The sequence below is a fragment of the Ornithorhynchus anatinus genome, chromosome X5 (assembly GCF_004115215.2).
Source record: "Ornithorhynchus anatinus isolate Pmale09 chromosome X5, mOrnAna1.pri.v4, whole genome shotgun sequence".
NCBI lineage: Eukaryota > Metazoa > Chordata > Mammalia > Monotremata > Ornithorhynchidae > Ornithorhynchus > Ornithorhynchus anatinus.
In genome coordinates, this window is record NC_041753.1 from 6,516,308 (window position 1) to 6,538,405 (window position 22,098).

Consider the following 22,098-nt stretch of genomic DNA (forward strand, 5'->3'; position numbering starts at 1 on the left):
GCTCGCGCATGCCCACCGCGCCTCGGCTCTGTCTCGCGCGCGCCTGCCCTTGCCTCCCCTCAGCCGCCACCCTGCCGCGAGGCCGGGGCCGCCATTTTGGAAGAGGGCAGCGGCGCGGGAGCCGTTAGAGGCGGGGTTTGGAGGCCTCCGCTGGGCGTGGCGGGAAGCGGAAGTGGCCAGCGAGCGGCAGCCCCCCGTGTAGCTCCTGAGGAGGGGGTGAGCGGCAGGTCAATAACTAATAACGTTGGTATTTGTTAAGCGCTTACTATGTGCAGAGCACTGTTCTAAGCGCTGGGGGAGAGGCAGGTCATCAGGTTGTCCCACATGAGGCTCACAGTCTTCATCCCCATTTTACAGATGAGGTCACTGAGGCATAGAGAAGTTAAGGGACTTGCCCACAATAGTCACGATAATGATGGTATTTGTTAAGCGCTCACTCTGTGCCAGGCACTATACTAAGCGCAAGGTTGGGGAAATATGGGGGGGGAGTTGTCGGGGTTCCCCGCGAAATAAACGTGGTGTTTGTACAGTGCTCTGCACATAATAAGCGCTCAATAAATACTATTGAATGAATGAATGGTATTAGGCACTTACTGTGTGCCAGGCACTGTACTAAGCGCTGGGGTGGGTATAAACAGATTGGCTTGGACACAGTCCCTGTCCCATGTAGAGCTCACAGGCTCAGTCCCCATTTTACAGAGGAGGGAACTGAGGCCCAGAGAATCAAGTGACTTGCCCGAGGTCCCAGGGCAGACAAGTGGCGAAGTCGGGATTAGAACCCATGACCTCCAGATTCCCAGGTCCGTGTTCTATCCACTTCTAGGGGAGGGCGAATGGGTCTCATCCTCTCCACCCAACGAGAAGCAGCGTAGCTTAGGGGAAAGAGCCCAGGAGTTAGAGGACCTTTTTTATATAAACAGTGTATTAAACAGTGGTATTTTTTGAGCACTTATGCGCAGAGTAAATGCTTACCGTATGCCAGGCACTGTACTAAACGTTAGGATAGATCCAAGCTAAGCAGGTTGGGCACAATCCTGTCCCACATGGGGTACACGGTCTTAATCACCCTTTTATAGGTGAAAGAACTGAGGCCCGGAGAAGTGACTTGCCCAGGGTCATGCAGCAGGCTGAGCTGAGATTAGAACCCTGGTCCTCCGGAATCCCAGGTCGGGGATCTTTTCACTAGGTGTGCTGCTTCTGAGTTATCATCCTGAAGACCTGGGTCCTCATCCTGGCTCTGCCACCCTGCCTGCTGTGTGACCTTGAGCAGTTCACTTTGCTTCTGTGCCTCCGTTTCCTCAACTGTAAAAGTGAGGATTCCAAAGCAATTCTCCCTGCTACTTTGACTCTGAGCCTCCTGTGGGACAGGGACAGTGTCCAGCCTGATTATCTTGTATCTATCCCTGCACTTAGTACAGTGCTTAAGAAATCCTGCCTTCCTCCTTCCCCTGCAAACAGGATGACGGTCCACAACCTGTACCTGTTTGACCGGAATGGCGTGTGTCTGCATTACAGCGAGTGGCATCGCAAGAAACATGCGGGCATCCCCAAGGAAGAGGTAACGGGAGCGGGGCCCAAGACCCGCTAACTCTCCCTCCATTAACTTGGCGCACTGAACCCCAAACTGATCTCTGTAACCCCTAATCCACCCCTCCAGGGCCATCGGGGATCGTGCAGGGTTGGGAAGGGGTAGGGGACCGGGGGATGATCAAATCAAGAAGCAGCATGGCTAAGTGGCTAGAGCCGGGGCCTGGGAGTCAGAAGGACCTGAGTTCTGACCCCGGCTCTGCCACGTGCTTGCTGTGTGACCTTGGGCAAGTCACTTTGCTTCTCTGGGCCTTAGTTCCCTCATCTGTAAGATGAAGTTAAGAGTGTGAGCCCCATGTGGGACAGGGATTGTGTCCAACCTGATTACCCTGTACCGACCGTAGCACTTAGAACAGTGCTTGGCACAAAGTAAGCACTTAAGTATCATAATTATTATTATCCTTCTCCCCTCCCCAGGAATACAAGCTGATGTACGGGATGCTCTTCTCCATCCGCTCCTTCGTCAGCAAGATGTCCCCCCTGGACATGTATCCTCCCTGTGGTTCGGACTTGGCTGGGGGTGTGGCCGGGGGCGGGGGTGGTGAGGTGGGGTAGAATCTGAGGGAGAAGGTGCATGGTGACAAAACGAGTCTACATTTTAAGCTCTGAGTGGGCAGAGAATGTGTCTGTTAATAGATTGTGAACTCACTGTGCACAATCAATCGTCTTCATTGAGCACTACGGTGTGCAGAGCACTAGACTTAACGCTTGGGAGAGTACAGTGTAACAGAGTTGGGAGACCCATTCCCTCCCCACGGTGCTCTGCACCCAGACAGTGGTCAATAAATACAATTGGTGTTTACTGAGCCCTATCTGTGTGCAGAACACTGTACTAACTACTTGGGAGAGGACAATATAACAGAGGTGGTAGACAGGGTCCCTGCCCACCACGAGCTTACAGTCCACCAGTTCTGTTGGCTCACTCTACCTTCCCCATTGTCCGTGCCCTTGGATCAGTGACCTGTGAACATTTCATTTTCGCCCCACAGCTTTTATGCCCACATCCTCAAGTTACATTTTATATAATGATGTATTTATATCAGTGCTTATCTCCCCATCTAGACTGTAAGCACGTTTTGGGCAGAGAACGTGTCTGCTAATTCAGTTCCATTGGAGTCTCCCAAGCATTTAGTACAGTGCTCTGCCCATAGTAAGCACTCAAATTCCATTGATTGGTTGTACTCTTCCAAGCACACACCCTGAATGCTCAATAAATACCATTGATTGTACTCTCCCAAGCACACACAATAAGTCCTTAATAAATACCACTGATTGTACTCTCCCAAGCACACACAATAGGTGTTCAATAAATACCACTGATTGAGTTCTAGAGTGCGAGGGGGAGGGTGGGGGGTAATACTCGAGCCTCCGCACCCCCATGTGATTTCCTTAGCGCCCCACTCCAGGAAGGAGGGGTTCTTGGCCTTCCAAACCAGCCGCTACAAGTTGCACTATTACGAGACGCCCACCGGCCTCAAGGTGGTCATGAACACAGACCTGGGCGTGGGGTCCATCCGAGACGTCCTGCACCACATTTACAGTGGGGTCAGTTCCACCCCAACCCACCCCCGCCCCGCTAGCCAGCCATCAATCAACCAATCAGTGACATTGACTGAGCGATCACCGTATGCCGAGCACTGGATTAAGCGTTTGGGAGAGGATGGTGTAACAGTCGGTAGACACGTTCCCTGCCCACCAGAAGCATACAGTCTAGAGGGAGAGACATTAATATAAATGAAATTACAGATATGGACATCGGGGCTGAGGGTGAGGCATCTCTCTAGTTCACTCTGCTCCAGTCCATACTGTGCTCTGCTTCCTGGATCGTTTTTCTACAAAAATGTTCAGTCCGTGTTTTCCCGCCCCTCAAGAACCTCCGGTGGCTGCTCATCCACCTCCGCAACAAACAGAAACTCCTCACCATCCGCTTTAAAGCACTCAGTCATCTTGCCCCCTCCTACCTCACCTCGCTGCTCTCATACACCAACCCAGCCGCACACTTCACTCCTCGAATTCCAACAAACTCACTCTACCTCCATCTCGTCTGTCTCACCGCCGACCTCTCGCCCTTCTCACCGCCGACCTCTTGCCCACATCCTGCCTCTGGCCTGAATGCCCTCCCTCTCTCTTCATGTCTGACAGACAATTACTCTCCCCGGCCCTTCAGAGCCTTACTGAGGGCACATCTCCTCTAAGAGGCCTTCCCTGACTAAACCCCCATTTCCTTTTCTCCCACTCCCTTCTGTGTCACCCTGATTTATTTCCTTTATTCACTAGCCCCACAGCATTTCCGTCCATATCTGTAATTCATTTATTTACATTAATTTACATTAAGAAGCGTGGTTTGTGGGACATGGACTGTGTCCAACCTGATTATCTCACCCAGCACTTACGCACATATATCTAATTTATTTTGACGTCTGCCTCCCCTGTAGACTGTAAGTTCACTGTGGGCAAGGAATGTGTCTGTAATATTGTGATATTGTACTTGGATCTACTTCAGTGCTTAGAACGGTGCCTGGCACATAGTAAGTGCTTAACAAATATCACAACTATTACTTTCCTGAGAGTTTAGTACAGTGCTCTGCACACAGTAAGCGCTCAATAAATATGATTGATATCTACCTTAGCGCTTAGTACAGTGCCTGGAACCCAGTAAGTACTTGAATACCATACATCCCCTCAGCTTTCTCCCCTTCTTTGCCCCCAGATCTACGTGGAGTTTGTAGTAAAGAATCCGCTCTGCCCCCTGGGCGAAGCTGTGCAAAGTGAGTTGTTCCGTACCCGGCTGGATGCGTACGTCCGTGGACTCCCTTTCTTCTCAGCCCGAGCCGCCTAATCACCCCCCGACCCCGCCGCTCCAAAGGACTTCCAGTGGCCTGCCCTCTCTGCCACCGCCCCCGGGCACCTGTGATCTCCCTGCCCCCCGGTCTCACCACACCGTGGTATGGTCTGGCCCTTCTCTGCCAGTGCTGCCTGGCACCGCCCTTGGGCCCAGTGACCTCCCCGTCCCCCCGCCGGCCTGTCTGCCCTTCTCTGGAGTCAGCTTCCCCCTGGCTTGTCCTCATCTTCCACCGGACTGAAACCCCTGTCCTGGCTCTAACGATATCAGACTGCAGCCCCCATCCTCCCCCGCGATTCTGCGGACCACGGTCCCCTTTCCCGGCTGGAGCGGGAAAGAGGGGAAAGGTGTGGGATAGGCAGGGGGAGCAGAGATGACCTGTACTTAAAGAAGCAGAGAATAAACTGCTACTCACCCCACCGTGTCCTTGGTCTTTATATCATTCCCCCCCCCACACACACTTTATTTTCCCATTCCTACTGCATCACCTATAATAATAATTGTGGTAGTTAAGCACTTACTATATGCCACATACTGTACTAAGCGCTGGGATCAATACAGGATAATCAGGTCCCACATGGTGTTCACAGTCTAAGTAAGAGGGAGAACAGGTAGAAAATCCCCATTTTACAGATGAGGGAACTGAGGCACGGAGACGTGAAGTGACTTGCCCAAGGTCACATAGAGAAGTGGTGGAGTCAGGATTAGAACCCAGGTCCTGACTCGCAGGTCCAGCTTCTATCCACTAGGCCATACTGCTCTGTGTTAGAGTTTGGACCTCATGAGCACTAGGTTTTCATTTCCATCCTACCACCACTTATGTGCATCCTTACACTCTGGCTTCCCAATGCCTATAATTTAATATTGGTGTCTCTCTAGACTGTAAGCTCGGCAGAGACTATATCCACTAATTCTTTTAAATTTTACCCTCCAAGCACTTAGTACAGTGCTCTGCACATAGTAAGAACTTAATAAATACCATTCACTAATTGATCATTCAATTGTATTTATTGAGTACTTACTATGTGCAGAGCACCGTACTAAGCGCTTGGAGAGTACAATTCACCAATAAAGAGAGACGATCCCTGCCCACACTGGACTTACAGTCTAGAAGGGGGGAGACAGACATCAAAACAAGTAAACAGGCATCAATGTAAATAAATAGAATTACAGATATATATGCATCAAAACAAGTAAGCAGGCATCAATATAAAGAAATAGAACTATAGATAAGTACATATACAGTCTAGAGGACTGTAAATTACATGGAGGGACCCTCCTCGGTGTACCTCATTGGCACGATGTGTGCAAGTGATGGATAGAGCCCGGGAGTCAGAAGGTCTCGGGTTCTAATTCCGCCTTCTCCACTTGTCTGCTGTGTAAACTTGGGCAAGTCATTTCACTCTGGGCCTCGGTGACCTCATCGATAAAGTGGGTATTTATTCATCAGTATTTATTGAGTGCTTACTATGTGCAGAGCACTGGACTGAGCGCTTGGAATGTATGATTCGGCAACAGATAGAGACAATCCCTGCCTGGCGATGGGCTCACAGTCTAAACGGGTATTGAGACCGGGGCCCCATGTGGTAGTAAACGCTTCGCTCAGTGGAACGAGCCTGGGCTTGGGAATCAGAGGTCATAGGTCCGAATCCTGGCTCTGCCGCCTGTCAGCTGTGTAACTGTGGGCAAGTCACTTCTCTGGGCCTCAGTTCCCTCATCTGGAAAATGGGGATGAAGACTGAGAGCCTCACGTGGGACAACCTGATGACCCTGTATCTCCCCCAGCGCTTAGAACAGTGCTCTGCACATAGTAAGCGCTTAACTAATACCAACATTATTCATGCATACATCATTATCATTAGACACTGTGAGTGCTCAAGACTGGGGCCCGTAGCACACGCTTAACACATCCATCATTACTAGAGAGACAGTGAGTGCTCAAGAAACACTCCCCTTTGATTCATTCAATCGTATTGATAGAGCGCTTACTGTGTGCAGAGCACTGTACTAAGCGCTTGGAATGGAAAATTCGGCAACAGATAGAGACCATCCCTGCCCACTGACGGGCTTACGGTCTAATGGGGGGAGACGGACGGACAAAAACAATGGAGTCAACAGGGCCGCTCGTCTTGGTGGCTGGGGGGTGGAGGGGGGGGTCCCCGATCGCGACCCCAGGGAGGGGGCGGGGTCTATGCAGATGAGGGGCGGGGTCTATGCAGATGAGGCTGAGTCGGCTGGCGCGGCGGCGGGGATCGGGCTGCGGATCGGGCTGCGGCGGCGCCCCCTCCCCTGCCCATCCCCGCGGCCCCTGCTGCCCCCCGGCCCCCCGCCGCCATGCAGGTGTCCATCGCCTGCACGGAGCAGAACCTCCGCAGCCGGAGCAGCGAGGACCGGCTGTGCGGGGGGCGGCCCGGCCCGGGGGGCCCCAACGGGGGCGGGGGCCACGCCAACCCCGCCGGGCCGCCCCCCGCCCCCAAGGCCCGGGGCGCCCCGGCGTCCGGCCGCTCGCCCGGCCCCCCCGCCTCCGGACCCCTGCGGGAGACCACGGGGCGCGCCACCGGCATGAAGTACAGGTACGGACAGCCCTCCTCTTCCTCCTGCAGCAGCACCAGAGGCGGTGGGACAGCCACTCTCTGTGTCTCTGTCTGTCGGGGGGACCGGCGCTGCACCGTCCGCCTCCTCCCCGGCCCTCCCCGGCTCTGCGGACCCAACGGCCCGCTGTTCATTCATTCATTCAATCGTATTTTTTGAGCGCTTACTACGTGCAGAGCACTGGACTAAGCGCTTGGAATGCACAATTCGGCCACAGATAGAGACAGTCCCTGCCCAGTGACGGGCTTACAGTCTAAACGGGGGATGTTCCCCTCCTAAACCACCCAACTCCTCCATAACTCCCGGAGGACAAGTATGCACACATACACACACATGCAAAGACACACGGGGCCCCCTCCCCCTTTTCATTTCAGCCCTCATCTTCCCTAAGCCGACCCCCCTCCCCCCGGTAACCTCGTACCCACGGCCCCCTGGCCCGCTCCTTCAGTCCGTCCCACCTGTAAATTGCGTTTCTGTCCCTCGGCGTTTTTTTCTCTTCTCTCCTCTGGGCTCTGCCTGTCTCCTGGGAGGGAAATCAGCACAGTTCGGCATCGAAGGGACGGGGGTGGGTCGGGGGGAGGGGATGCAGGTCGCATGCGGGGGCCCTGGGAAACCTCAGCCGGACCCTGACAGTGGATGCGGGGCTTCAGTCCAATTCAGATCTCCGAAGGATCCATCCCCGGATCCTTACCCCCTACCCCAAAGCCCAAGAAGGGCTCCCTCACTGAGAGGAGAGGCCCAGCCTAGTGGCTACTGCCCGGGCCTGGGAGTCCGAAGGACCTGGGTTCTCATCCCGGCTCAGCCACTTGTCTGCCGGGTGACCTTGGGCAAGTCACTTCGCTTCCCCGGGCCTCAGTTCCCTCATCGGTAGAACGGGACCATGAGCCCCTTGTGGGACACTGATGTGTCCAACCTGAGTCGCTTGCGTCTACCCCAGCGCTTGGTACAGTGCCTGACACATAATAAGCACTTAACGAATACCACTTTGGAAGGGATGGGGGGACGGGGGGTCGACCCCGGGTTCCTGGCCATTGCCATGACTACCAAACAGGTCTGACCTAGATATGGCCTTGGAGCTGAAATACCATAATTATTAATGGGTGAGGTAGGGCTGAGGGGGAAATCTCTTCTGAAGCTTCCTGCAATCCCCCCCTAGAAGTTTCTGCACCTTCGGCAGATGAGGGGCAAAGGAGAAGGAGCAAGAATTAAAAGTGGATTTGGGGCTCACAGCCACTAATGTCCCCAGAGACTGAGGGGGGAGGGATAAACCCACCGTCAGCCCCTGAAACCTCTGGGCATCCAGCCAAACGTCCCCAGCTGTCCTCTCCGATCAGTGCACTGAGGTGAGACACCTGGGTTCCGAGATGGAGGGTCCCGGTGCCTGGAGCTCTTCCTGAAATCCTGATGTGAGAGAGAGAGCCTTGCAGGGGATTGGCTCCCAGCCTCGGGATGCGGGAGAAAGGGAGACCAGAAGATGGGGGTTTGATTGGAGGGGGGTGGGAGTCCTATCCAATCCAACTCCCCCCCCCCCCAGATTAACATTAGGGGAGGATGTAAGGCGGCAGACGTAAAAGAATAAGTGGCAGATGGCCCATTCCAGTTGGAATTCTTGCAAAGTGGATGCTTTTGGTGGGGGGGGGGGGGGGGGAGTTGAGCTGCCTGGATCGGGGATCCCCTGGTGGAGGAGGGGTTGGACTGTCCCTCACTGGCGTGTGCCATGAACCGAACACATTCCCCAAGCCACTCCAGATTCTGTCCGGGCTGCAGTGTACTGGACACTCAGCCCCAAGCAGGTCGGGGGTAAGAGGGATGTTGGGTGGGAAGGATGGTGGGGGAAGGGGACATTCCACAGTAGGGTCAGGGAAACATCAGCCCGCACTCCTGCTGCTCAGCTCTGGGGGCCTGTGGGGGACCGCTCAATCAATCAGTGGTATCTATTGCGCACTCTGTGCAGATAATACTAATTGTGGTACTTGTTAAGTGCTTACTGTGTGCCAGGTACTGTACTAAGCACTGGGGTGGATACAAGCACTGTGTTAAGCGTTTGAGAGATGACAGTGACGTGATCCCTGCCCACAAGGAGCTGTTGGGAGAGATAAACATTACAGTCAATTATAGAGAGGAGCTGCAACTGAGTATATGGCATTCTCTACACTGTAAGCTCATGGGCAGGGAATGGCTCTGTTTATTGTTGAATCATCCTCTCCCAAGTGCTTAGTATAGCACTTTGCAAACAGTAAGTACTCAATAAATATGATCGAATTGAAAAAGTTTAGTGGGGGTGGAGGTGATGGTGGGGCACCTAAGTGCTTATGGGGTGGGAAATGGGGCACAGAGGGCAGAGCTTAGTCTGGGAAAGCTTCCTGGTAGAGAAAAGCTTTGAAGATGGGGAGAGCGGCCCGATCAATCATATTTATTGAGTCCTTACTGTGTGCAGAGCATTATACTGAGCAATTGGGAGAGCCCAATACAACAATATAATCAGACACATTCCCTTCCCACAACGAGTGCACAGTCTAGAGTGCACAGATGTGAATATAAATAAATAAATGACAGGCATGGACATATGTGCTTTGGGGCTGTGGGAATGGTGGATAACGGGAGCTAATCACGGTGAGAAGCGGGTGAGAGAAGAGGAAATGAGGGAAATGAGTCAGGGTAAGCTTCTTGGAAGAGACATGTCTTCACCTCTGGCTGCAAGAAGAGTCCAACCTCACTGATACGGCCATCACCGGTGCCTCATCTCACCCCCTCACAGTGCCTGATCTTATCCAGATAATAATAAGTGCTTACTATGTGCCCAACACTGTACTAAGCACTGGGGTGGATATAGGCAAATCTGATTGGACGTAGTCCCTGCCCCACATGGGGCTCATAGCCCTCATCCCCATTTTATTTTAGGTGACTGAGGTCCAGAGGAGTGAAGTGACTTCCCTGAGGTCACGCAGCACACAAGCGGCGAGCTGGAATTAGAACGCAGGTCCTTCTGCCTCCCAGCCCCGTGCTCTATCCACTAGGCCACTCTGCTTCTCCCAGGCACTTCACGGTGCTCTAGCCCCGCCCCAACCCGTTCCAGTTTGAATTGCTTTAACTTTAACGGCCCCCTCCCGCCCCTGTGGTTAACCCGATACACTCTTGGGGGGCCCCCCTCTCCTCTGGGAAGAGAGATGCCAGCTGGAGCCCCGAACTTCTGCCAACTGGTAGCTTGACTATGGAATTAATTGCCGGGCCTCTCTCCTCCATTGTTCCCCCGCCCCGCCGGGGGGCCATTCCCCAACTGGTTCCCATGTTTTAATAATGACTTACTGGCCTAGGCCCCAGTGCCACATCAGCCCCTGGGGGTGCCAGCTACCCCTAAGCAGCAGGTGCCTCAGGGGACAGTACATGTAATAAGCTTAACTCTCCCCCTCGTAAGCCCAGTTTGGGCAGGGAATGCATTGGTTGATTGTTCATTCATTCATTTAATCATATTTATTGAGCACTTACTGTGTGCAGAGCATAAGACTAAGCACTTGGCAAGTACAATTCGACAACAGACATTGTGTTGTCCTCTCCCAAGCACTTAGTCCAGTGGTCTGCACACAGTAAGCACTCACTAAATACAATCGAACGATTGATAGGGAGCAGCGGGGAGCCCTGTGTCGAGTGGGTAGGGGGCAGGAAAGGAGAAGCGATATCACCTAGAACTTGTAGAGTGGAATTTATGGCCATATCCATCACTGATTTCTTTATATTATTATCTGTCTCCCCTTCTAGACTGTAATCTTATTGTGGGCAGGAAACGTGACTACCAACTCTGTTGTTATAGTGGACTCTCCCAAACAGTTAGAACAGTGCTCTGCACGCAGTAAGTCCTCATTAAATAAGATTGATCGACTGATTCCTCTTTGAACAGTGGAAAAAGCCTCTCCCAACCTTTCTTTCTGCCATCCTAGGGTAGGAATGAAGGCTTAGAGAAGCAGCATGGCTCAGTGGAAAGAGCCTGGGCTTGGGAGTCGGAGGTCATGGGTTCGACTTCCGGTTCTGCCACTTGTCGGCTGTGTGACCGTGGGCAAGTCACTTAACTTCTCTGTGCCTCAGTTACCTCATCTGTAAAATGGGGATTAACTGTGAGCCTCACGGGGGACAACCTGATTACTCTGTATCTACCCCAGGGCTTAGAACAGTGCTCTGCACATAGTAAGCACTTAACAAATCCCAACAATATTATTATGGGAAATTCTGACCCTCGTTCCCAAGCTGCCTATGCCTTATCCCTTTCAGTCAAATCAATCAATCATGGTATTGATCGAGTGATGACTGTGTGCAGAGCACTTTCTGACAACAGAGTTGGTAGACACATTCCTTGCCCACGCCCTGCACACAGTAAATGCACAATAAATATGAATGATTGATTGAAAGAGACAGAGACACCGCCACCCCGCCCAACCCCGCCCCAGGTTTTAACCCAAGCCAAGACCTGCGTTAAGGAGGGAAATAAACATTTGGCAGGTGTGAAAACTCCTCAAGTGAGCTCCCTATTAGATTGTAAACTCCCCAAATTCTTAGTACAATGCTCTCCTCTCAGTAGCCTCTTAAAAAATTCTATCGATTGATTGAAGAGGCAGTGCTACCGGAAATCAGGCTGGAGGATTAATTGAAATCAGGTAGCGACCCTACTTTTGGTTTCTCTTCTCCAGGTTGGATTTCCATGGATCTCGCTGCCTGGGGGAAACTTTAAGCTGAGGGAGGGATATATAAATTATATCCATAATTTATTTCAATGTGTCTCCCCCTCTAAAATAATAATAACAGTAATTGATTATAATAATACTAATAATAAGGACTTACTATATGCCAAGCACTGTACTAAGCACCAGGATCAGTACAAGATAATCAGGACCCACATGGGACACTCAGTCTAAGTAGGTGGGAGAACAGGTACTGAATCCCCATTTTGCAGATGAGGGAACTGAGGCCCAGAGAAGTGAAGTGACTTGCCCAAGGTCACAGAGCAGACAAGTGGTGGAGCTGGAATTAGAACCTAGGTCCTTTGACTCCCAGGCCTTGTGCTCTTTCCACTAGGCCATGCTTCTCTACACTGCAAGCTCCTTGCGGGCAGGGAATGTGTTTACCAAACACTACTGTACTCTCCCAAGTGATTAGCACAGTGCTCTGCACACAGTAAACGCTCAATAAATACCAGTGATTGAGGGAGGGAGGAGGGGGAAGAGGGTGATCCTGGGGAAAGGAAGAAAAAATGCAAAGCCTCCCCTACCGCCCCCCACCCTTCTCTGACTTCTCAGCTTTGTGCCACACAGGAACTTGGGAAAATCTGGTCTCCGGGTCTCCTGCCTCGGCCTTGGTGAGTTTAAGGGGAGCAATGAGGGGAGGTTCTTGGGGTACCAAGGAGCAGGTGCTCTAAGGGGGATCCTACCCCCTTGGGGAGAGGAGGGTCTGGACTCCTGGTACATAGTAGGCGCTTAACAAATACCATTTTCCAAATGGACCTGGGCCTCACTCCTGGCTTGTTTCTGCAGGCACCTGGGTCACCTTTGGTTCCCAAATCTCCGATGAGGTAAAAAGCTCCGGGAGACAGGCTGGGGCCGGGGAGTCAGGTCCTGGAGGGCGGTGGCAGAGGGACTGACATGGGGAGGGTCTGGCCGTGGTGGGTTCTGCTAGGAGGAGTGTTGGTTGTGAGGAGAGGGGTGGGCAGGGCCTGAAGGAAAAGTGGGAGATAAGGAGGGGCTGCTTTGGGCCTGAGGGTGCTGGGGCTGGTTTGGGTCAGTTGGAGATGATGATTTTGGTATCTGTTAGGCACTTACTATATGTCAGGCACTACTGTAATAGTGCTGGGATAAGTACAAGTTAATCAGTTTAGACACAGTTCCTGTCCCCAAGGGGCTCACGGTCTCCATCCCCATTTTACAGATGAGGTACCTGAGGCCCAGGGAAGTGCAGTGACTTGCCTAAGGTCACCCAGCAGACAGGTGGCAGAGCCGGGATTAGAACCTAGGTCTTTCTGACTCCCGGGCCCAAACTCTATTCACTAGGCCACACCCCTTGGAGAAGTGAGAGGTCATCTCTGGAGGGGATTGGGAAAAGGGATGGGGTTGGAACCGAGACCCTGCCTTGGTTCCCTTATCTGTAAAATGGGGATGAAGGCTTGTGATCACTATGTGGGACAGGGATCGGGTCCAACCTGATCAGCCTGTATCTACTCCAGCACTTAGTACAGTACATGGCACATAGTGAGCGCTTAACCAATACCATGAAAACCATTACAAACAGACATGCCGCTAACCCCGTCCTCTTCCTTCTCCCTCTCCTTCCTCCATCTCTTCCCCGTGGGGCAGATGGCCGAGAACGTGATGACCGTTGCTTATGAGAACGGGGTGAATCTGTTCGACACGGCCGAGGTGTACGCGGCAGGGAAGTACGGGACTCCCTGGGGCTGCCCGTGGGGAAGGATCGGCGGGCTAGGGGAAGCCCCCTCAGAGTGTCAACAGGACTCAGATGCCCTTGGGGGGATGCTGCCCTTGCCAGCTGTGGGATTCCAAGAGTCCATCGGGCTCCCCATTCCCTTCCCTGGCCCCTTCACCCCAATTCTCCACACACAGGCCTCCCGCAGGCGGTATCCTATTGCCCGGCAGCTCCTGGGGCAACTCACCCTCTAGTGACCGGAGTCAGCTTGTAGATCTGGCTGGGCCGGGGCTTGGGGCCGCGTTCGCCTTGGGGATAGGGTCAGAGGTGGCAAAGGCCTCTCCTCCTCTCCAACTTTCCTTCCTTCCTCTCCCCCGGTCTTTCTAGGGCGGAAAGGACTCTGGGAAATATCCTGAAGAACAAAGGCTGGAGGTGAGGGGGCTGGTCCTGGGGGAGGGGGACGGTTGGGGGCCAGTGAAAACCCCCCCATGAGAGGAGGGGCATGGCATAGTGATAAAAGCTCCCGGCCTGGAAGTCAGAGGACCTGACTTTTAATCCACTTGCCTGCAGTGGGATTTTCATTCACTCAATTGTATTTTTTCAGTGCTTACTGTGTACAAAGCACTATACTAAGCACTTGGGAGAGGACAATATAACAATAAACAGACACATTCCCTGCCAACAAGACAAGACTAGACATGAGCTTACAGTCTAGTGTGACCGTGGCCAAGTCACTTAACTTCTTTAGACAGGGAGCCCCACGTGGGGACAGGGACTGTGTCTAACCTGATTATCCTGTCTTTACCCCAGCAGTTAGTACAGTGCTTGGCACATATTAAGCGCTTAGCAAATGCCACAGTTATTGATTTTCTGTGCCTGTTTCCTCATCTCAGTTTCCTCTCCCACTTAAACTGTACTCCAAGTGAGACGGGGACTCTTTCTGACCTGAGGATCTGGCACATAGTAAGAGCTTAACAAATACCACAATTATTCATTCACTGTGCCTCAGCTTCCTCATCTTTAAAATGAGGATTAAATACCCATGTTCCCTCCCCCTTAGACTCTACTCTCCAAAAACTGTGCCTGACCTGATGATCTTGTATCTACCCCAGCGCTACAAAAGCAGCTTGGCTTAGTGGGTAGAGCCCACTCTGAGAGTCAGAAGAGCCTGGGTTCTAATCCTGGCTCTGCCACCCATCTGCTCTTTGACCTTAGGCAAGTCACTTAACTGCTCTCTGCCTCAGTTCCCTCATCTGTAAAATGGGGATGGAGATTGGGAGCTCCATGTGGGACCGGGACTGTGTCCAACCTGATTAGCCTGGATCTACCCCAGCGCTCAGTAAAGTACCAGGTACTTAGAAAGCGCTTAACAAATACCATTTTTTTAAAAAAGTAAGCGCTTAGCGAATACCCTACGTCCCCTAAACCCTTGGCCCCCTGGGTTCAAGAGTTGCCCCGATCAACCTCCAGGCCCCACCACGGGGCACCGCTGAGCCGAGGAGAGAATTGGGGCTGGGATGGAGGGAGTTGTGGTGAGGGGGCTGCCATGGAGGGAGGGCAATGAGGTGGGCTGTGGTGAAGGGGTTGCTCTGAGGAGGCTGTGGTGGACAGACCCGTGGAGAGGGAGCTGCTGTGAGGGGGCTTCAGTGGAGGGCGTCGCGATGAGGGGGCTGCGGTGGCCAGGCCCGTGGTGAGGGGGCTGCCGCGGAGGTGAGCTGTGGTGAGGGGGCTGTGGTGGAGGGAGTTGCGACGAGAGGGGCTGGGATGAGGGGGGTGGCGGTGGACAGGTCTGTGGTGAGCGGGCTGTGGCAAGGGGGCTGCGGTAGAGGTCATTGCGGTGAGGGGGCTGCGGTGAGGTGATGCCATTTTCTCGTCCCCTTCAGGAGATCCAGCTATATCGTCACCACCAAGATCTTCTGGGGCGGCCAGTGAGTGTCTGCTCTGGGGGAAGAAGGAACCACCATGGATGGGGATTGGGAGGAGCAAACAGCCCGGGGCCCTGGAGTCAGAGGACTTGGGTGCTAATTCCAGCTCTGCCATGTGCCTGTTGTGTGACCTTGGACAAGTCACTTCACTTCTCTGGGCCTGTTACCTTAAAATGAAGATTAAATTCTCCTTCCCTCCAACTTGGACTGTGAGCCCCATGTGGGCGGGGACTGTGTCCAACCTGATTAGCTTTCATCCCCCCGGGCACTTAGTACAGTGCCCGGCACATAAAAGCAGCGTGGCTCAGTGGAAAGAGCATCCGAGGGATCATGGGTTCAAATTCCGGCTCCGCCGCTTGTCCGCTGTGTGCCTTTGGGCAATTCACTTGACTTCTCTGGGCCTCAGTTCCCTCATCTGTAAAAGGGGGATTAAGACCGGGAGCCCCACGTGGGACAACCTGATCATGTTGTATCCTCCCCACCACATAGAACAGTAATGTGCACATAGTAAGCGCTTAACAAATTATTAGAAGCGCATAATGAGCACCAGCAAGCAAACAAACTGGGGGCTTTGGGGCAATGAATGGCAGGTTTGGGTTTGGCAGGTGATGGGAGGGACTATGGAGGGATTTTGGGGGGTGGGGGGGGTGGAAAGTCAGGGGCTCAGTCCCCTATTTCCCCCCGAGTTTCCTTGGCCTCCTCTGCCCTTACCCTCCTCTCCTACCGACACAAACCCCAGTTTCCCTGCACCAACTGAGACCAGATTTCGATACTTTCAGGGATGAGAGCGAAGAGATCCAGAGAGGGGTTCTAGAGGGACAGTCAGGGAAGCAGAGAGATGTTAGGGCTGTTAGGAACGGGTACTTCCCGAACTGGGAAAGGGAGGTCAAGGAGGGCCAAAACTAGGACCCTTTCCCTCCCTGAGCCCTGCTGCCGCAGTCAGAAACTGAACGCCCGGCTGTCCGACCCGGGAATGACCAGGCTGATGGTTTTCTGTTCTCTGCAGGGCAGAGACGGAGCGGGGCCTGAGTCGGAAGCACATCATCGAGGGTGAGAGGACATTGCGGGGGAGGGTAGAAGGAGGCCACAGAAGGGAAGGGGTCTGGGAACCAGGGGGGAATTGAGGGAGGCGAGGGCTGAGGGCTGGCGGGGGGGACCCTGCTTGAGACTCACCCTGATTTGCTCCCTTTATTCACCCCTCTATCAGCCCCAAAGCACTTATGTCCATCGCCATTTATTTATATTCACTCTGGACTGTAAGTTTGTTGTGGGCAGGAAATATGTCTGTCAACTCTTCTGTAATGTCCTCTCCCAAGGCCTCAGTCCAGTGCTCAGTACACCGTAAGCTCTCCATAAATACGATCGATTGATTGACTGAGAAACAGCTCTTACACCCCTAATTAATTTATTGATATTAATGTCTCTCCCCCTAGACTGTAAGCTCGTCATGGGCAGGGAACCTATCTACCAACTCTGTTATACTGTATCCTCCCAAGTGCTTAGTCCAGTTTTCTGTACACAGTAAGCGCTCAATAAATACAACTGATTGATTGTATGGGGAGGGTGTCTGGGTCCCTCCCCATTAACCGAACCGCCCTTCTCCTCCAGGACTCCGGGGTTCCTTGGAGAGACTCCAGCTCAGCTATGTGGACATTGTCTTTGCCAATCGCTCTGACCCCAACAGCCCAATGGAGGGTAAGACCCCCAGGAACGCTGCCAACCCTCAGCCATGGCCACTCCACCAGTCGATCAGCAAGGAGATGCCCACCCCTTCCCAATCCCATGGTCCTGATGAGAGGAGCCCATATCCTAATAGATAGAGCCCAGGGAGTCACAAGGACCTGCGTTCTAATCCCGACTTTACCACTTGTTTACTGGGTGACTTTGGGCAAGTCGTTTCATTTCTCCACGCCTCCATTTCCTCATCTTTAAAATGGGGATTAAGACTGTGAGTCCCATGTAAGCCTTGGAGTGTGTTCAGCCTGATTAGGTTGGCTCTACCCCAGTGCTTAGTACAGAGTCTGGCACACAGCGCCTATCAAAAAAAAACCATTTAAAAAAAAAACACAGACTGGGCCTGGGAATCAGAAGGACCAGGATCCTAAACCCGGCTCTACCACGTGTCTGCTGTGTGGCCTTGGGCAAGTCACCTAACTTCTCTGTGCTTTGGTTACCTCATCTGTAAAATGGGGATTAAGACTGTGAGCACTACGTGGGAGGGCCTGTGTTCAACCTGTGTTCTACGCCAGTGCTTAGTGCAGTGCCTGGCACTTAATAAGTGCTTAACAAATAACTTATAAACAAAAGGAGCTCAGGGAGGGGTCCCGATCTCCCCCTGGCTCCAGATCCCAGCTAGAGACCACCAGCCCCTTCACCCTTTCCCTTCTCTCTCCTCTCCAGAGATCGTCCGAGCCATGACCTACGTCATCAACCAGGGCCTGGCGCTCTACTGGGGGACGTCCCGTTGGGGGGCCGCGGAAATCATGGTAAGGGGAGACTTGGGGCCGGAATGGGGGTCGGGGGAGCCAACACCCGAGTCCTTGATGAGAGCCGGGACCTGGGGGTTGGAGCAGCAGGCTCGGTGAGGGCAGAGGAGGCAGGGGAGGGGCCGACTGGGGTTTCTTTTGTCTTGTGGTACTTGTTAAACACTTACTATATGTCAAACACTGTTTTAAGCGCTGGGGTAGGTACAAGTCAATTAGGTAGGATATGCTCCCTGTCCATCGTGAGGCTCTCGGTCTTAAGTGGGGGAAAACGGGCATTGAATCCCTGTAGTAATAACTAGGGTATTGTTAAGCTCTTACTGTGGGTCAAACACTGCTCTAAGCGCTGGGGTGGGTAAGAGTCAATTAGATCAGACACAGTGCCTGTCCTGCATGGGGCTCACAGTCTTAAGCAGGAGCAAGAACGGGAGTCACAGGGAAATCTGAGTTGAAGGAAGTGGGAAGAGTCAAAACCTGGGGAGAGGGCAGATTTGGGAGCCGGGGCAGGGGATGTTGGTCATAATGGTGCCACCAGGCTGAGGGGCCGCGGCAGGAAAGTTAGGGGACCCCTGGGTTGCAATGGGAAGGATGAGGGAATCAGCACCCTCAGAGAGTCAAGAGAAACAAAGAGAAGCAGTACGGCCTAGTAGAAAGAGCCTGGACCTGGGCATCAGAGGACCTGGGTCCTAATCCCGGCTCTGCCGCCTGCCTGCTGCGTGTCCTCAGGCACGTCACTTCACTTCTCTGAGCCTCAGCTCCCCCCCGTAAAATGGGGATTCAATCCCCGTGTTCCCGCCTCCCCTTCGACCGTGAGCCCTGGGAGGGGACAGGGACCATCCGACCTGATTATCTCGCAGTCCCTTGAACGCTTCGTATGGTGCTTGGCCCATAGTGAGCGCTTAACAAATCCCACCGTGATTACGACAACTGCTTCCTCGCCCCCAGGAAGCCTATTCTGTCGCCCGGCAATTCAACTTGATCCCACCGGTGTGTGAGCAGGCCGAATATCACCTCTTCCAGAGGGACAAGGTGGAAACCCAGCTGCCTGAACTTTACCACAAGATTGGTGAGACTGTGGCCCAGCCCCCACCTCCATCTTCAGCTCCATCCCCCCACACCTCGTCCCCGCAGCCCGCCCCATCTCTCCCCGGTTCTATCCCTCGTGCCCATCGATCCTGCTCTGTGCACACACCCCGCTGATCCCCATCTCCCCATACCTCACACCAATCCTTTCCCGCTGGGTACCCCTCTCCAACCTTCCCCAGGTTCCTCCCTCCAGTTCTGTCCTCACACTCCGTCCCTCACCCATCTCTTAGGTCCCTCCTGAGCTTCCCTCCAGCCTCAGCCCTCCTCCTCCTTCTCTTCTTCCTCTCTCTTTCTCTCTCCTTCTCTTCTCCTCCTTTTCTCTTCTCCTCCGTCTCTCCCGCTTAGACTGAGAGTCCCGTATAGGGCAGGGACTGGGTCCAATCTGATGACCTTGTATCTTCCCCAGCGCTTAGTACAGTGCCTGGTACATAGGAAGCGCTTAGCTGATATCACCTTGGCCCTCCCCCTTCAGGCAAGTCACATCCCCTCCCACCTCACCCTTCTGTCCTTGTCTTTTTGCTCTGACCCCTCCCCTACCCCCCACCCCTCTCCCCCTGCTCTTTCTCCTCCAGCCCGTACCCTCCCTTCAGCTCCATCTCCCAGCCCTCTCTCTCCCTCTCGCCCCGCCTCATGTCCCCTCTCCAAACCCCACCCCCATCTTCCATCCCCCCACCCCCCCCGTCCTCTCCCCCGCCTTCAGGTGTGGGCTCCGTCACCTGGTCCCCTCTGGCCTGTGGCCTCATCACCAGCAAGTACGACGGGAGAGTCCCAGAAACCTGCCGAGCCGCCATTAAGGTGATAGGGCTGGTGGAAAGGATGGATTCTAATTCCTGAGGGGAGCTGGGAGGCCGCGGGAGAGAGATGGGGGTGGTGGGGTGCTTGGGTATTTTTGAGGAGACAGACGGCGGGGTCCCTGGGCTCCCCTCTCCCCCGCCCTCCTCAGGGTTACCAGTGGCTGAAGGACAAGGTGCAGAGTGAGGATGGGAAGAAGCAGCAGGCCAAGGTCATGGACCTGCTACCCATCGCTCAGCGGCTCCGCTGCACCGTGGCCCAGCTGGCAATTGGTGAGGCTCTCGCTCCCTCCCGCAGTCCACCCACCCCCGCCCCCAACACCTTCCCATCTCTATAAACCACCACTCTCCGCCTCATCTATTCTCCGAGGATCCCTGCTCGCCCCCCTACAGTTTCCTAACTCCAATCGCCTCCCCACGCGTAACTTGCTCCCTCCTCAAGGCCTCCTCGGCCTTTGCCCCCTGTTGTCCCGTTACCCTAGCGCTGCCCTCCCCAAAGCCACAGGGCACCACGTAGAAATTTCCCAGAAGGAAATTTCACTCTGTCCCGGGCGGGGTTGAGATGGCAAGATCTTGGGGAGGGGAAGGGGTGTCTGAACACTCGCTGACCCTCCCTTCATTTCTCCCTCTCTGCTCTTTACTAGCCTGGTGTCTCCGCAGTGAGGGGGTGAGTTCTGTCCTCCTGGGGGTCTCCAGTGAGGAGCAACTGTTGGAGAATTTGGGAGCCTTGCAGGTAAGGTGGGAACGAGAGACTCTGCCCCATCCCCTTTTGGATCCCAGGACCTCTGTTCCCTAGGCCTTTCTCCCCTTGGGACCCCAGGTGTTTTTATTATTATTAAGGATAATAATAATAACTCTAATAATAACTGTGGTATTTGTTCAGTGCTTACTATGTGCCATGCACTGTGGTAGATACAAGATCATCAGATCAGACACGATCTCTGTCCTCCATGGGGCTCACAGTCTAAGGTGGAGGGAGAACAGACATCGGATCCCCATTTTACAGGCCCCCGAGAAATGAAGTGACTTTCCACAGGTCACACAGCAGTCAAGAGGCAGAGCTGGGATTTAAGCCTCGGGTCCTCTCACTCCCAGGCCCTGGGTTCTTTCCACTCCGAGCCCCGAGCTCTCCCCTCTCCCTCAAGCCCGGGGTCTTCCGATCTCCAATCCCTTCTCCCACCAGGTTCTGGGTCAGCTGACCCCTCAGACGGTGCTGGAAATCGACGGGCTCCTGGGGAACAAACCGCACTCCAAGAAATAGTCCTCAGCGTAAGAAGACCACAGCCGGGGCCTTGTCACACTTGGCCCTTTCCCCTGCTCTGGCCCCCTTGCGCCTGCCCTGGTCCCCCAAATCCCTCTGTGCTCTGGGCTGGCCCCACCCACAAAGGAGCCTCGGCCTCCGCGGCTGCCTAACGCATGACCAAACAGCCATATTGCGCCGCAGCGGGGTTGAGGGGAGAGAAAGCAGTCCCCGTCTACCATGCCCACCCCTTCCTCCTCGGCCCCATCGCTTCTCCCGGGCATGAGCTACGGGACCGATACCCCCCTCCCTACCCCTCCTGACTCGCTGCCCATCCCTGCCTCCGGCGACAAGAAAATGGGACAGGTGAGAAGTGGCCCAGTGCTGTCAACTAAGATCCAAGAAGGCGCCAACTGGAGTCGCCGCAGGAAATAAGGATGGGCCTGATGGGAAACGGATGGCTGGAATCCCGCGAGCGGGGCTCGGAGTACCTGGAAGGGGATTTGGACATCACTGGGGAACTCAGGAAGTGATCCTAACCCTACGAGATGGTGACCACTCAGTGGCGTGGGACACCGAGAGTGAGGCAGATACGTAAGAATTAGCTGGGGGATTTATTTTTGTGACGCTACGTGTGGTGTGGCCAAACAGGAAGTGGATGGGAATCTGTCGGGGGGCCTAGAAAATGGCCCTCTGCCTAACAGGAAGTGAATCCTGACGTGTTCGGGACTCAGGGACCTGGCGGGAAGTGGCTCGGTGAAGCCAGCGTGGCTCAAGGAAGCATGGCAGGACCTCACGGGAAGTGGATGGAGGTATTACTTGGGATACCGGACGCTGCCCGGCCTGGCGGTGGGGGAGGGCAGACATTTTCCTCATGGCAATAACCCTAAAGCAATAACGATGGCCCCTCCCCCGCGGGGCATCCCAGGGAACTGTAAATAAAGTCCCAGCTTCCCCCTCACTCAGGCTGTGGGCTCTGTACAGGAACGGGGAAGACTCAACACCCGGGCATCTCACCTCTCCTCTCTCTGACTTTTGTTCCCTCTTTGGAGGTGATGGGGGGCAGGTATCCTGCAAAGAAATGGGGGTAGGGGACTTGGGAGAAACTGACTTATGGCCTTAAATGGAGGAATGGCTGGGAGAGAGGACA

General features: G+C 54.0%; 2 protein-coding genes across 3 annotated transcripts; both read left to right on the forward strand.

Moving 5' to 3' along the window:
• Positions 1-128: 128 nt before the first annotated feature.
• Positions 129-4,853, forward strand: TRAPPC1 (trafficking protein particle complex subunit 1). Of its 2 annotated transcripts, none has more exons than XM_007657050.3 (5): positions 129-227; positions 1,459-1,558; positions 2,005-2,075; positions 2,994-3,132; positions 4,298-4,853. In XM_007657050.3, exons 2-5 carry the CDS (start codon positions 1,460-1,462, stop codon positions 4,424-4,426), a joined length of 438 nt encoding a protein of 145 aa, XP_007655240.2. In that variant the 5' UTR covers positions 129-227; position 1,459; the 3' UTR covers positions 4,427-4,853. The 2 variants fall into 2 exon arrangements, with proteins under 2 accessions (XP_007655240.2, XP_001508283.2); XM_001508233.5 differs by having other exon boundaries at positions 132-216.
• A 1,883-nt stretch (positions 4,854-6,736) lies between these two features.
• KCNAB3 (potassium voltage-gated channel subfamily A regulatory beta subunit 3) lies at positions 6,737-21,909 on the forward strand. The gene is made up of 14 exons (XM_029055678.1): positions 6,737-7,002; positions 12,322-12,365; positions 12,541-12,578; positions 13,357-13,436; positions 13,811-13,855; positions 15,307-15,351; positions 16,355-16,398; positions 16,957-17,043; positions 17,749-17,834; positions 18,777-18,897; positions 19,618-19,712; positions 19,861-19,981; positions 20,353-20,441; positions 20,892-21,909. Exons 1-14 carry the CDS (start codon positions 6,764-6,766, stop codon positions 20,967-20,969), a joined length of 1,212 nt encoding a protein of 403 aa, XP_028911511.1. The 5' UTR covers positions 6,737-6,763; the 3' UTR covers positions 20,970-21,909.
• The last annotated feature ends 189 nt before the right edge of the window (positions 21,910-22,098 follow it).